The sequence below is a fragment of the Cinclus cinclus genome, chromosome 19, assembly GCF_963662255.1.
Source record: "Cinclus cinclus chromosome 19, bCinCin1.1, whole genome shotgun sequence".
Lineage (NCBI taxonomy): Eukaryota > Metazoa > Chordata > Aves > Passeriformes > Cinclidae > Cinclus > Cinclus cinclus.
Window position 1 is genome coordinate 2,538,750 of NC_085064.1, and position 16,281 is coordinate 2,555,030.

General features: G+C 48.8%; 1 protein-coding gene across 1 annotated transcript; it reads right to left on the reverse strand.

The window, feature by feature from the left end:
• Window positions 1–385: 385 nt before the first annotated feature.
• Window positions 386–4,390, reverse strand: TMEM250 (transmembrane protein 250). The gene is made up of 3 exons (XM_062505730.1): window positions 4,297–4,390; window positions 2,906–3,065; window positions 386–1,045 (listed from the first exon to the last, which is right to left on the reverse strand). The coding sequence occupies exon 3, from the start codon at window positions 928–930 to the stop codon at window positions 511–513; it is 420 nt and encodes a 139-aa protein (XP_062361714.1). The 5' UTR covers window positions 931–1,045; window positions 2,906–3,065; window positions 4,297–4,390; the 3' UTR covers window positions 386–510.
• Between the last annotated feature and the right edge of the window lie 11,891 nt (window positions 4,391–16,281).

Genomic DNA, 16,281 nt, shown 5'->3' on the forward strand with positions numbered 1-16,281 from the left:
CAAAGCCCTACAGTTGGTTGAATTTTGGGCCCAGATTCTTATTGGGAATATGCAAAATGAGAACCTACAAGGAAGATACTTACTACATGTCTGAGACATTAGGGAACATTTTTAGGAAAATGGTGAAAATGGATTAAGAGTGTGGAGTGCAAAATTATCTGGCTTCTGTCCTCCAGATAAATCATTGTCTTTTTCATGGCCGCAGGAATACAGGAACAGCAGCAAAATAGGTTCTTATGGATTAAAAGAAATTTATACTAACCCACACCCTGCAAAGAATAAAACACCCAATCAAGTGTTGCACTTTGCTAATCAAAATTCAACCTCCAAAGAGATACAAATTCCAGAGACAAGCACGTTAATTTATCCACAAAAAAAAAAAAAATTAGCACTGAGAAATAAATTAATTTATATTAGAATTAAAAAAAGAAAAAAGAGGGCATTGACACATTTCGGGGGGGGGGGGTAGAAGAAAAGTCACCTCCTGATCCCACATGCGCTTGGTTTTATTTACATATCCACAAAGACCATGAAACACCAGCCCAGCCCCCCCACCAGCAGCATGGTCACATGGATCCCGTAGATGAGAAGTTCATTCATGAGGCTGAAGTCCACCCGCCTCCGTCCCAGCAGGAGCAGGATGATGGAGAGTTTGTACTGGAAGCGCAGGAAGATGCGGATGCCGAGGTACTGAAGGCAAAACAAGATCGAGAGAGCCACCCAGAGGATGGAGGTGAAGAGGCTGCAGCTGAAGTACAGCAGGAAGCGGATGAAGCCGTACATCCATCGCGATTTGAGATAGATGTCGAAGTTGTTGTACTTGGTGCGCACCAGGTGCGTGCTGCGCACGGGGCCGCAGGCCGAGTGCAGGCAGGTGGTGTGCGGGCCGTGGAACGAGCGCACCCGCCGGGGAATGGGGATCACCGGCATCGGGCCCCGACCCGCGCAGCCGGCCCCAGGCCACCGGCCGCAGGGCACATATCAGGGGGCAGCGGGACACAGCCGGAGAGCCGGCACGGCTAAGGATGTCCGCGGAGGGAGACACCTGTAGGGAGGCACAGTGAGTATAGATTGTGGTTTGGTGCTGATAAAGAACATAGACAAGAGAGGGTTTTTTTCCTGAATAACACAGTCAATAGCAAGTTTCAGTTCTCCTGAAGTTGCCGAATAGAGCAACTTAAATCCCGGCCGATTTCAGTATCGGCGCTCACCTACGACTGCTTTCCAAACCTCAACTTCTTCCCCTAAAACATCTTTGTTTTGCCTCTTTGCTTCTTATTCCCCACACAAACACCCTCTATTTCCATTCCACATTCCAAATAAATTCCCCAGCCAGCACCAGTTGTAGGCTGTTATAAACTTTATCCAGTGTTAACGCAGCAAAAGTGATTTGGTTTGAAATCATCCTGGCTAATTCATAAATCTTTCCTAATCTAACAGCCACTCTGTGGCTAATCTCATACCCACCCACCCGAGCAATAATATTCACGTGAGAGCAGTAATATTAATGTATGTGTTCACACTGGGTTGTATTTCCATTAAAAGCCAAAAAAAAAAAGTTCTCAGAGTACTTTCGCAAGTGGATTCCAGATTTGTGCTCATTTCCAAACTTGGCAAAGCTTCACCAAATAAACAAACTGAAAATAATGGAAGAACAATGAGGCAATCGTGTTTTTCACACTCCACAGGATGTACCTCCCCTGGCTCAGGCCAGCCTTGTGCTCTCACTGTCACTGCAAGGCAAGGCCAGGCAGCTTTTCAAAGGCATTCACCAGTTTATTTCTCCCCCCTGGGGACCTGCAGAGATAAGTGAAATTATCTTGATCTTCTGCAGTGTTTAGGATTTATAATCTTAACATCCTTCCACACACCCATTGTTGTCGTGTGAGTGATGAGCAGGAGCCTCTGAGCTGCTCTCTGCTTCACCCCAGGCTCCTGATGTGCCAAATTCCGGGAATTATGAAATGACAATGCACTCATCAGATAATGCTGGAAAACAACAGGGACTTCCCCAGACTCCTCGCACACCCAAGTGCTCAGATCCAGGCAGATCTTTCCTTTGTTGAACCAAAAATCTGACTGTTCTTAAAATTAAAACTAATTCAAGAGTTACTTCAAGAATCCTTTAGTTTCATTACTAACAGAACTAGCCACAGAGCAAATGATAAAGATGCAGGAAATTGTACTTTTGGTATCAAAATCCTTCTCTGATAAAATGTGTATTGGTGGGGAAGTCTCTGCCCTGCTTCCTGCCTCAAATTCCATGGAAATGGAAATTCCACTTCTGATCTCTCCTGCTCAGCCCCACATTCCAATTCCTTTTTGCCCTTACAGAAATGTGAGGCAGTATTGGCTTTACATGGATCAGGGACTACCATAAAAGGAGTAGGGGCTAAATTATGATTTAAGGAATTCAGGAAACCAAGGGCTCTCCTCAATCATCACAAACACCCTCATAATTTTAGGTGCCTCTTGGCCTATTTCCTGTCTGGAGCCAGGAAATGCCAGTCAGAAACGTGGCTTCTGCAAGGTACAGGAATTGCTCAGACACTGAACCAGCATTGCCTAAACCCAACCCAGTTCTGTGCCTGGAGCATGTGACCCCACACACTTCCCACATGATGGGTATGAACTACTCAGCATTTGCTCCCAGAGATATTTTTGGAGGACTAAAGCAAGACAGGTCAAAAATCACATGCTGGGGATTGAGAGCATTCAATTCCTGACGATTCAATTCCTCTCCTTGCACTTCCTTCACCAGGACACAAAGTTTTCCAGCAAAGTCTTGCACAGTTACTGTGCCCATCATGGGAACAAACAGCTTTTGGTGGGTTCATGCTCTTTGGATGAACTCAAATATCAACACTGGAACGTGAGGAGGACAAAATAAACTCTGAATTATTACATTTTAGGGGTGCTGCCATCCACTCAGCAGGTCAGGGCTCCGCTGCCTTTCTGAATTCTTGGAACAAAAGAGTGAAGTTCTCCTGTGACACCTTCTAGGAAGAGTGACAGAAACTGCTGAGGTGCTTCATAAACTCACAGCTCTCTGCACAGGAGCTGACCTAAAAGACAAAATGAAACAATAATTTGCAATTTGCTCATTTTGTGCATTAAAATGCTCATAATTACTAGGCCTCTCCTCAAGCATGAATTTTTAAGCCCATGAAGGCTCTAAAAAGAATCCAACACTCAGCAACACATGAATTCCAGCTTCCTGATCCATGCTGGGAAGCATCAGTGAGCTGTTATTCAGTGCCAGGACAGAAAATCACAACCAGCTCATGCTGGTCACCTTCTCCTGCCACAGACTGTTCTGGGGCACATGAAACACGACACAGGGAGCACAGACTTTCCAAACTGAATATGGGATAGCAGATCGTCTCCTGGAAGGGTGGTGAGGCCCTGGCACAAGGTGCCCAGAGAAGCTGTGGGTGTCCCTGAATCCCTGGAAGTGCCCAAGGAAAGGCTTGGAGCCACCTGGGATAGTGGAAGGTGTCCTTGCCCATGGCAAGGGGTGGGATGGGATGAGGTCCCTTCCAACCCAAACCCTCCCTTGATTCTGTGATCATCACCCAGTTTGTATTTTACACGTGATGCCCACAAACAGTTTGGACATCCACTCCATCATTTTTGGGGCCAACTCGGTCTTTTCGGGGCATCATCCCACAGCTCAAAGGATTCCATCTCAAGGCACCTCCACGTCCTCCAGGCCACTGTCACCCCCCGGCACCACGTTCGTGGTGGCCTCCCCAGGACGTTAAAAACGCGAATAACTCTTCCTTTAGGCCAGATCTCACTCCTCCTCCTTTCCAAAGGGGGTGTGCGGTGAGCAAGGTGCGGGAATCTCCGCATCCATCGGGCATTCCAGGCAGGATCTGCCCCGGCTCGGGGCACTCCCATTGCCGGAGGAGGAGCGCTGGCAGCCCCGAGTGGGGCTGGCAACTCCGGCGGGCCCCGAGGGCTCCAGGAGGAGCCGCACAAGGTTAGGGACAATGACAAATAAAGGTTAGAGCCGAGGGATGAGCGCCGGGAGGAGAGGAAACGCCAACTCCTCCTCCATCGCCCGGATCCCGAACGGAACCGCGGCCGCTCGGGGAAGGAGCTGCGGGAGGGAGCTCGGCCTGGCCTTCCGCGGCAGCCCCGCACGGCCGCGACTCACCCCGGGGACAGGGACCCCCGGGCCCGGCGGGCAGTGACCGTGCGCTGCCGCACCGCCGGGCCCCGGGCGGGGTTCCCGCCGCTGCAGGGCGAGGCCGGGGCCTCGCCGCCCGCCGGGCCGTGCCCCGCACTCACCGTGGTGCCCATGGCCGCGCCGGGCCCGGGCGGAGCGAGGCCCGGGCCGCCGGGCGCCCGCTCTGCGCATGTGCGGGCGCGGCTCCGGTTTCTCCGGTTCCGGCGGCGGTGCGGGAGGGGAGCGGCGGCGCGCGGTGATTGCGTCATCACGCCGCGCCGGCCGGAAGTGGCGGAGACGCGTTGCCCTGGCAACGGGGGCGCCCGGGCCTGGTCACACCGGGTGGGTCAGTCCTGGGGTCACACCGGTGGGGTCACTCCTGCGGTCATTCCGGGGGTCATACCCAGGGTCACTCCCGGGGTCACACCGGGCCTGAGGTGCCGTGTCCAGCGTAACCAGAACGGCAGCCAAGGGTTGTCCAGAGAATCCTCAAAAGACCCAAAAATTCCTAAAACAAATAGGTGGAAAAAAAATTCAAAACAATATAAAGGGAAGGAAAACAACTTCCTCCCTGCTGTTTCCTCTTGGATTTAATTAGGAATTCTTCTCCATAACGGAAAGAGTACACAACTTCGGCTTTGGCTCCCTGCCCCGCTTTCTATCTGGGCAGTGCCACGGTGGAAAAACATTAAATAATAATAACTCAGGCCATCTGTCACCTCTCAGAGCTGCTGCTCTGTGCAGGCCAAACCCCTCCTGGCGTCCCGGTGCCTCCTGGAGCTCCTGCAGGGCCGGTTCCTCCCCTTCCCCTGCCCTGCGGAGCAGTTTGATCCTGGAACGCCAGAGGGAATTCTGGATAAGGCAGCAATAGGGGAGTTCTCCTGGGAAATTGCATCTCCACGTCCCCCATACACCTCGTGCTGGGAAGGGAGAAGGGGATGTGTGGAGCTGAGAAATTTCCCCAGGAGCGTGGAACTGGGAACATCTGTTTGGTTACTTGGATAAGCAGGAGAGCCACCCACATTCCATTTATTTCCCTCTGCCATTCTCTGGGACTGGGAAATTCCCAGAGATGGGAATTTCAGCTCAAGCAACAAAATTATGAAGGCACTTTGTCTTTGCAGTTTTGCCTTGGGGAATCACAAGGATGATGCTGAGTGGAAGTGCAGCAGTGGGGGCTCCTGCAAGAATCCCAGAAAACCCCAGGGAGTTTCACAGAGTGGCCCCACAGCCCGAACACGTGTGTGCACCAGTGCCGAGGCTGACCCTTTTAGTTTTTTAGGTCAGGGTGACCTCCAGCTCAAGGCCAGGTTTTCCTGGTCTAGTGAAAGGCGTCCTTGCTCATGGCAGGGGATGGAACGAGAGGAGTTTTAAAGTCCCTTCCAACCCAAACCATTCCATGATGCTGCGACAAAAATCAGGACGGCCCAGTTCCATTTCCTGCCTGGCACATTTTCACCTCTCTGGTGCTGAAATGCACGTGGGGCTCCATAAACAACAAACTGCCCTGGGGTCAGGCATGAATGGAAGCTTTGACATTGAGAGAGATCAGACCCTGGAGGAGGGCTCCTAGCAGAGCCCACAGGGAATCCGCCCACAACCCTCGCGGCTGTATTTCTTCCCCGTGCTAATTTTACTAAAGACACAACTCATATTCCTGTTGATTGAACAGTTTTGTGTTGACAGCGTTGAAGATTTGTGATGAAACTCATCATCAGCCCCAAGAGCGGGCCATTAGTCCCTGTCAGCACGGCCGGGGAGGCCTCGAATATTTTATGGCCCGCTCTGAAGACAAACATACACATTTATATGTCACTTGTTGCAATATAAATGCTAACTTGTACTTCTTTCAAAACTTTTAATGAATTGTACACATTTTGCAAGATTTATAGCGAGAAGCGGCCGGCTCCAAATATTGCTTTAAACATATTTGTCACTTTGGCAACAGAACAAAAAAAAAAAAAGCTGGAAGATACTGCCTTTAGAAATAAATCATAAATATATGTGTCTTAAAAGAGTTTATTTTGGTCATTAATAGTTGATGCTCCCTCCCCCACCCAGTGGAGGATTTAAAGTTAAATTATGCAAAATCAAAAACAAACCTTATAATACTTAATCAAACATGCATAAAACTGTCATGGCCAAATAAATTCTCTCAATTAACTTGCTTCAGATTGTGATTGCATTTACTAATTTAATCAACACTAGAATAATTTGGAGACTGGGTAATGATGAATTGCTGTGGTGCTGCACGTGAAGGGCCACTAAGGTGGTGTGCTGAGGCAGGAATGCAGGAAATGCCTTCGAGGTTGAGGGCAAAAAACTCACAGCTGAGTCGTCACCATTTTATAATGGAAACTTTTTTTTTTTTTTTCCATTTGGAGGGGAATTTTTGCCAGCAAATACCCTTCATGGATAGCCCTTGCGTGGATGAATGGCTCCAATGTTAGTCCATGGAATCAATCTCATTTCAGCCTGAGATGAGCGAAGGAGTCAAACCTGCAGAGAGTTTCCCTCCCCATTTTTGAGTCATTTTGTGAGTGTGATCTTTCCCTGGGGGCAGTGACCTCCAGCCCTGCTGGCTTCAGCCTTGCTCAGGTCATTTAGGCTGGAGCTGAAGTAACAGCCCTGTAATATTGAGATGTCCTTTAGCTCAGTCCTTTTGCACTTTGAATGGATCTGCACTTACAATAAAATGGGCCTGACCCCTGCCTAGGGAAGCTTTCAATACTATTACTTGTGGAGAGCTAAACATTACACTTCTGCAGGCGTAAGCAAGGTTTTATGGAGAGATTCTCATTTACAGGTTCATGTGAAGGAGGCTGTAAGGTGTATTCAACCCTATAAAATACCTGAACCTCAGAAAAAATCACACCCTGATTTGGTCTTTAACCTTTCCACACCTGTTTTACAAAAAATAGCAACGACCACATAGCTGCTGTGGGAATGGACTCATTGCAAGACTCTCCTCCTCTCTCTCTGTCTCTGAAAAATATACTTTCCACAGCCTAACTGACCATTTTGGCTACTTTTTATTTGAAATGGGGATTGTGCTTTATAAATGTCTGGCATTCAGCACCATTTGGTTCCCAGAAATCAGTAAATAAAAATCCATCTGCTGAAGAGAACATCCAGAAAAATAGTTAACAAGTTTCCTTGGGTGAGCCAGAAACAATTATTTCCCCAGCAATTCCATAGCCATGTAGGCATCCATAATTCTTCAGGGCTTAAAGATAATAAAGCGTTAACATTTTATTTTTCAAGCATTCACTGCTTCCTTCTAGTCATATCCAAAAGCAGCATTCACAATCAGCAGCATCTTAAACTCCCTTGGGTTTTGCTGAGCAAGAAATAAAACAAATGAAGGAATTAATTCTTTCTTTTTCCTTAAAGGAGATTTAGGATTGAGTCTGGCCCTTAAATTTTAAATGTAATCGATCCTCCCTGCAAATCTAAAGTGCAAAAGCTTGTGAAATATTTTTTTCCTTATTACTTCTTTCCAGATCTTGTCTTGTGGCTGGAAATGTCAGCTTTAATCAGTTTAAGATTTGCATGTGGTAAATAATAATGCAGCCTATTAAACTAACCAAATAAAAAGACATGTAGCAGAAAGTGGAACTAATTCCCAGTTCTGCAGCCCTGCAAGTCCCGGGTGCAGCCCCAGAGCAGTGCTCTGAGCCCCTGGCTCTCCCACGTCCCCAGGGCTCCAGAGTTTGGGGGTGTCATTTGAGGACTGGCAGCTTTGGATCCCGAGGGAGTGAGGGATGTACAGAGCAGCCAACCCTGCACAGGACACCCTGCAGGCTGGGGAGAAGCAGTGCCAGCTCCACGCTGAGTGCCAGTGCAGATGGTCGGGCTGTGGAGCCCAGCGAGGCCAGGCTGCCGTGTCCCTGCAGGAATCCTCCTCCTGGAAGAGTTTTATGGATATATATTTTACAGGTGACTTGTGAAATATAAAACTAGAGCAGTCTGCAGTTTCTAAAGAAATAAATGATTGGTGTGAGGCTCGGTGAGACAGTAATGTTTGATGTATTCCATCTACGTGACACCTCAGGCTGCTTTCAGGCATAATAATCCTCTGCTGCTCTAAAAACAAACCAGGGGATGCTTGGGGCTGCCTGCCTCCCCTCTGCCCCAGAAAACTGCTCCCTCCCTGCTGCAAGAATCAGGACAGGGAGAGAAAGTCCAGCGCCAGTGTGGGTGAGATCTCAGTGAACCCACAAAAGGTTGATGCACATAAAAAATGTGTGTTGTCCTACAGCAGGGACACTTGACTACCCCACAAGACAGAGCCTCACTAGGCTGGCTGTTCCCTCCACCTCTGGAAAATGGGAAGATGGCTATTTTAAAGATGCTAGTGTCATGGAAAGATTCCTGCTGACCTGCGGGGGCTAGAGCAGAAGCCAGCTGCACACATATGGTGAGTGAGTAACTGTCTCTAAAACAAATGAAAATAGAATCGGATGCTTTGCCAGGGACAGAATTCCTGCCAAAGCTTGTTGCTGCATCATGCCGGCGAGTCCTGATCTGGCTGATGTCAGAAACTGCTTATTATGCAGAAAACTCTCGAGGAGAAGTGTTATTATTGCCTTCTGTTCCTTTGTAGGCTGGGTCTAATTTAAGCAAGAGGCAGTAAAACCCAATCCATCCCTGCCTCGTGGAGCTGAGATTTGGTGGGATGTATGAGGAAGCCTCCCAAATCCTCTGGCTCTGCAAACTGCTTCTCTAAGGGTGATATTTCAGGTCCAAGTAACAGCTTTTCTCTGGGAATCTCAGTTCCCTGCTTTTCCATTCATCCATACTACATCTCAATCATATCATCTGCAGGTGGGTCCTCTTAAACTCAGTGCACAGATCCATCAGGATCCTCCTGTGTGGATGAGATTTGTCTGCTCTGGGGTCACTTTAGCCACAGCAGCCTCCTCTCGTGTCACCCACAGTGCTGGGCCATGCCCTGTTTGAGTGACAGGAGAGAGCAGAGACGAACCTTCGCCTGGCAAAGGGGTTTGTGCCCGAGCTCTGAATCAATGAAATCACCTACCCTGGGCACTGGCCAGGTGTCAGATTTAGGGACAGCATTCAGTTCGCTGGGATCAATGGAAAGCTGAGTTTGCCCGTGTTCCTTAGGCTTCATTCCAGAGCATCAGTCGGAGTCAAGTCCTCACTGCCCTGATGGCATCGCTGGCAGCACAAGAGGGTCCACAGGGCCAGGAATCCAGAACACCACGTGCTTTTTGATGGGGTGCTCTAAATACATCTCTAATAACCTCATTTTAATGTACATTACTGTCAGAGATCTTTTTAAAATTATTATCTTCCGAAACCAATAAGGGAAAAAGCAGGTGAGCATCCCTGCACCCCAAACTACCCGGGCAGCATCTCCTGTGTGGGGTGAGGGTCAGCCCCAAGTGGTCGGGGCGTGGGCAGCCCTGGAGGGTCCCCGCGATGTGGGGCAGCCCCCGGAGGGTCCCCACGGTGTGAGGCAGCCCTGGAGGGTCCCCAAGGTGTGGGCGAGCCGGGGCTGTGCCTGCAGCCGCATCCCACGTGGCGGTGCTCCTGCCCCAGGGATGCTGCGGCTGCCGCGCCGCAGCCGACCGGGAGCGGCGGGGAAGGGGGAAAAGTAACTCCAAAACCTTGGAAGCTTCGAATTCGGGGCGAAAGCTCTTCCCCGAGGCTCTCTCGGTGTGGAGAAGGCATGTCCCGCTCCTCTCGTGTCCTGGATCGCTCCCTCTGATACGTCAAAGCTGCGGGATGGAGCGGTGCCTGTGGGAAGGCATCAGCGGAATCCCTGCATCCTCTGTGATGGATTCTCTACTACCAGCCCTTGAGCCTTCTCCACCTCTGTTTTTGGGGGGAATAAACCAAACTCTCACGTTTCTGTGGGCCAAACTGCGCCCTTTGTCCGTTTTGCTAAATGGAATTTTGTCCCTGTGGTCCCAGGGCAATCGGCACTGGCAATCCAGGAGGTCTGAGGAAGGGTTTGGCTGCAATTTGGAAAAATGCTTTGCTGACAGTTTGAGAGAAAGTTCTGGTGCTCAAAAGCTTTTCAGAGTCTTTTTGACATTGATTATGCATAGACTGTGTAGTGCAGAGGAGAAAATGGCTTTCCAGCATCAAACAGTAGCAAAATTCATACCAATGAAAATTTTAAAGAAGAAAGAACAAAATGTTTATAAGACAAAACTGTCTTCAAATTTCTCAACAACGATTTTCAAACTGGGGCAAATCATTGCAAGGAAATAAAGCAGATTTTGGTGTAGATCACAGCACTGCCCCTCTCCTTATGGGGGGAAATGTGGATCTCCAAGGCAATATTGCCCCTCCATCAATAGTCTTGATATATATCAATAATATGATATATATTTTATTACCACAGGACACACAGGGATAAGAGCTGAGAACATTGCTTCCAAAAATGCCACACTGAGGGTCACCCAACACACATATTTCACTGGAGTGTCTCTGCCAGGATGAATCCTGCTCCTTGCTCCCTAACTTTCTGTAATTCACTTCCAGCCTGTAACTTACTGGTGCAACATTTTGCTCAGAAGAACATGAAGGAGACAAAAACCCAAAGCCCTCATCAATCACAGCCTGGCTCCTGGTACAATTAGCAAGTTCTATTATCTTAAGAATGACACTTGTAGCACGGAGCAAAGCCAGGCGCACCCAGTATTCTAATTCTGCATGGAAAAAAGGGAAGACTTGAATTGCATTAGCATTGCATTAGATTCCCATGACTTTTTATATCAGCACTTGTGAGTTATTTATGAATTCATTTATTTACAAGGACAGCCCTTTCTGCATTCAGTTGCCATGGTTGCTTTAACTCCTGTATCCTATTAATTCTGGATGTTATGAAATAGATATAGATCAGACAATCATTGTGTGGTGGCGAGGGGTTTTTTTATTATTCTTATTTTACTGTTTGATTCCCTGTGTCCTGAGCAGAAAGGCTTTAACACCCATCATCTCTCCAAGGTGTCCACTGCCAGCTGGCTGGGGAGCTGCTGTTGGGGCAATTCCCAGAGCTCTCCCCCCTGCCAATCCTTCCTGGCACAGAGATGCAGCCTGGGCTGGGGGAAATGTGGCAGCTGGTTCCTAACACAGAGCCACTCACTTTAGTTTGAGGCAGCAAGTGAGGAGCAGGGCTGGGAGCAAAAAGGGAATTCAGGAAGGGCAAGTGCCAGCCTGTCTGGGTGGCACAGGGAGGCATAGGGCACCCTCACTTTTGGGATTTGCTGCAAAACCTGCCGTGATGGGGATTAGGTTTTCCTGCCTCCCTCCTGCACATGGTCTGTTTGCAAAAACCACAGGGAGAAACTTCTCTGACGAGGGAGAGCTTTGAGGTGCTGCCTGTTCCAGCCAGGACCTCATCTCCACACTGAGCAGGAATCCCATGAGACTCTGGGATCTGCCAGGCTAAGGAGCTTGGGTTTGTCCCTTGGAGAGGGCAGAGGTGCTGCTCAGGGAGGAGAATGGTGCTGTAGATCCCAAAGCCAATGTGCTGGAAGTATTCTGTAATAGAATTCCACAAGAAAATTAAATCAATTACTGAGTCTAATAAAGCTCTCAAGGTTTTTAATTAAATGAAGTTTTAATTAAGGCAGCATGAGCCCATACTCTTTTGATATTCTGCTTCAGACCCTAGAGGATTGTGACTTCTTTTTGCAATTTACATGGGCTGGATCAATCACCAGAGTCACAAAAATGTGAGAACTGTGTCAATTCTACGGGATGAAATACTGTACATGAGCCTGGAAGCTCCGACAGCTCCAGCTGGGAGAGGTTTTTAGCTTGGGATCACCTTTCCTGCCATGGGCAGAGCATCAGCCTGAGCTGGTGTCCTGGGAAAAGTCCTACCCCAAGCACAACTCCTGCCATCGAATCCAGGAAGCTGCTGTTAGTGGGAAATTACATGAACTCAGTAATTCCCTGTTCCACACATCTCCCTCTTCCCTCAGCAGAGCCCATCCCAGGCTGTAACTCTGGTTCAGGAGCCAGGCAGGAAAACTGCAGGCAAACCAGACCCACATCTTCCAACCTGGACATCTGGTAAGTGGCCCCAGAATGTTGTGTCTCTATTTTAGTCTTGTTTTGCACACAATATGCCCAAAACGTGCTTTATTTCTTAAGGAGATAAGGATCTTTATGTAACCCATTTTTCCTTAACGCTAAGTCCTTTGTCAGGATTAAAGAATCCTAAAACATCTGTACAGGCTTGGGCGGCAGATGTAGAGAACAAACAGCCTAAAATAACATGGAATATTAACCTACTAAATGAGGTATTAAAAAATAAAATAGAAGGACCCTCTTGCATTCTTAGTTACAGCCAATTCCTAAGCCTGGCTAGAGTGCAGGTGGATAACAAGTGGGAAATGGGGATTTCCATCTGAGGAAGAGAGGGGAGAGGGGGGACCTTTGCTCACTCTGTGTCTGCAGAGGGGGCAAAGGCAAACCTGACTCCAGCTCTGCCCTGCCAGGAGCTGCCCCTGCAATGCTGTGGTGCTGGGGACCAGGATCCTGGTGCTGTTCCTGGACAAGTGTGCACAGCTGGACTCAGAGCCTGGGGCTGAGGGGCTGGCAGGGAGCCCCTCTCCAGTGCTGCTGGTCCTTGAGTCCCAGGGGCAGTGTCTGAGAAAGGGAGGGAGCTGTGCAGAGCACAGAACTGCCCTCTGCCAGCTCCGTGGGTGCTCCTCAGCTCTGGCAGTTCAGCATGGATGGATGGACAGGGGTGTGGATGGATGGATGGATGGATGGATGGATGGATGGATGGATGGATGGATGGATGGATGGATGGATCAGAGCATGCAGTGACTACACTGTCAATAACCAAGATCAAACCTGATGCAGTTCAGAGTCTCCAGAGCAGGTCAGAAATCCCCTGCAGTGCCTTGGCCAGTTAGAGTCCAGCTTTAGCAGCCTCTGCCATCCTCATCTCCAACAATCCATACAGGTCCCATCAGTCCTGGCCACAGCCAGCTCCCTCCCAGGCAGCCAGCTAAGGCCATTAGTGTGATTACTGGAGGTCATGAAGTTCAAACTGAAATGTCAATTTTCATTTGGAAGAAGGGTCCCATTTTAGGAGCAAAGGGAATTTTTTTCCTCTCTCAAGGAGACCCTGACTGTGGAATCATTGCTCCCCAAAGACTTGCAAATATCTGGCCAACGAAAGGTGCCAATAGTTGCTGGAGCCAGTGAAAAGATTAACAAGGGTCACCAGTGCTTTCCTCTTTGCCTGCACTCAAAGGCTCTGGGGCCTATTTGGAAGATATTAACCATTGCCTTTACCTTCTGCACGTTCATCACCGGGTTTGGGGTCTTTATGGATTTATTGACAAGACAGTGCCCATTAATCTTCCCTGCAGAATGCCAGCCTGGGAGTCACTCAGGTTACATCCCCCTGCAGACAGGAGCCTTTAGCCAGAGTTTTAAAAGGAAGATGGAAATGAGGTGAAGTAGGTGGTGGGTGAAGCCAAGTGCTGCTCTGAGAGGCGCTGGGGCAGGGAGAGCACCCACCCAGTAGCCTCTGCCAGGTTGTGAGGGCAAAACCTGACCTTGGGGAGGCTGCTGGACTCTGCTCATTGATTCAGCAGGGTCAGGATGACCCTTCTGTGGTCTGGGGTTAATGATCCACATTTGGGAATGATTCAGGAGAGCCGAGAGATGGCGAGAACATGGGTGCTGACCCCCTCAGAGTGTGCCGGGCAGGCCTGGTGATGTCATTGGAAGTTTTTAGATGTCTCTTTTCTGGAAAACTCAAAACATCTCTACAAGACCTTTCTCACACCAGGCTGCTGCTGAGAACACTGGCTGGGCCATTGGCACTGCAGGGTGGGCTCCTGCCCATCTAGGAGATGTCATGCTTTTAAAGTGGGTTTTTTTTCTTCTATGTCATTGTGCTAAATAATTAAGTCTGTTCCATCTTTACCTACTGACAATGTGGCACTTAATTAAGTAGTTTAATTAGAAGCTGGCAGCTTTAATTAAGTTTAGGACTGTAGAGGTGATTGGGAGCCTCCAGCCGAGTCGCAGAGCCTTTCCCTGGGGATGAACCGTGGTGGGGGAGAAACCTTTGCTCCCTTGTCCATCGTCCTTAGACACACCAGGGAGGGAACCAACACTCTGCTGCAGCCCCCCAGCATCTCCCAGATGCTGAGGGAGGGTTTGAGCACCATTTGGGAGAGCTGAGATCACTGGCCCATGGGGAAGGAGGGGTTGGCCAGGAGGATTGGTGGGATAACAGGAGGGTGTCTGGAGCCACAGGCTCTGCCCAGAGGCTGCCCAAGCCTCCTCACCCTGGCTAAACCTGCTGAACACCTGGGAAAGGTGACTCTAAGCAGGACAGGTGTCATAGGGTGAAGGCTGTGGTGGGCTCAGAACAGCATCTGCAATTCTACACCATGCCCAGGGCTGTCTAAAAGATGTATTGCTTTTTAATAATGTAAATATGTAAATATTACCGAGATGCCATTAATCCTCATTGCCTCAACATGATACCACTCTTAAGAACAAATGTAATAAGAGATTATTAATATGCAAAGTGATAGTACGTTAACCTGACTAACACAAATAAATTCCCATTTTAGCACAAAGCCAGAGGTTGCTCATGGAGCAGCCTGAGCCCTGCTTGCTTTGGGTCACCTCCAGCAGCACCCCAGAGGAATCCCAGTTATCTGTGTAGAATCCTTTGCCTGGGGATCCCAAACAACTGGGAAGGAGGCCCTGGGAGAGGAGGTGGGTAGGAGCAGGCTGGGGTGGGCAAAACCTGCTCCTTGCTTTGGAGCCCAAACTGCTGAAGGTCCTTTACCAAAGCCTCATGTTTCCCCTAGGGATTTCTTGACCCCTCCTCACAGCAGATTAATTTAAAATTCTTAACATGTATTAGGAAGGAGAGTCTTGTTGGTCCCAGAAGCACAGCAGTTAACCCAGAATTCCTGCCTGGACTGGCTAAGATGTGGCCAAGACGTGCCTTCATTTCCTTGGTGGCTGCAATTTTCTCCCAAGAAGCTGCACCTCTGTTCACAGCCCTAAAACCCAGCTCTGTTAAAGATTTCAAGCCCCCCAAGCTGGGTCCAGTGAAGCCCCTTTCTCACTGCCTGTCTTTGCTGGTGTGTTTCCTCTTGGAATACAAGCACATCCAGGATTACACATTGGAACAAGTGTCCCAGTTTGCAGGTTGCTGTCACCTCTCCTTGGCCCTGGCAGGGGAGCCCCTGCCTTGAGCTGTGTGAACGACAAGTGGGATCAGAGGGAGGACACACAGCAGACCAAAAAGAGCAGGGGAAGCCATAAAGTCTGAATTTAGGGCTTGAAAGGGAAATTATTCTGTGCAAATGGCTGCTTCGGTTCAAATCAGCCCTGCCTTGTAAATCCTGCTCATGGCTCTCAGGAGGGAAGCCCGGTGAAACAGCCAATATTTCAGGAGCACAGACTCCCAGAGACCTTCACCTCTCAGTGTCCCCAAGCCCCACACCCAGGCACGGGCCTGGAGAGGAATTCAGGCACGAACACAGTCATGGTTTATGCAAAAATTAACCTGTTGCCCTTACTTGGGTCAAAGTAATTCTGTTTAATTTGGTAATCTGGGCCCTTTATCATTAATGAGTCCTTGGGGGGTGGGGGTCAGAGCATCTCTTTTTTGGCTGAAGAGAGCAGCAGAGATTACTGTTAATATTCAGGCTGTTCAGTGGAGCAGAAAGACCTTTTGCTATCGACAGTACTGCTGGTTTTCACCTCATTGGTGAAGGGAAATTGCCAAATTAATCTCTCACTGGATCTGAAATTAATCCTCTATTTTGTGGTTAAAATGAACCTCAGAACCAGAGATTTACCTGGGTAGACTATATTGAGAAATTGTACAGTATCTGTCTGCAAATGATCATGATAATATCCAAGGAAAAGAATAAAACATAGTTTCCTTTCTGTGGAAGAATTAAGTGGAACAGAGTAAAATCATCAGGCTGATTATTTTTTCCCCCAGAGCATTGCAGGACGATGGAACTCACTGCTGGAGGATCTGTATAAGTTTTCCCTGTGAAGGACCTAAAAAAGGCTATGCAAATTCATGCATTATAAGTGCATCTACTGCTTTTAAGGCAGGAGTG

Excerpts from the sequence above, each read along its gene's own strand:
- TMEM250 (XM_062505730.1), bottom strand. The coding sequence starts at position 930 with ATGCCGGTGATCCCCATTCCCCGGCGGGTGCGCTCGTTCCACGGCCCG.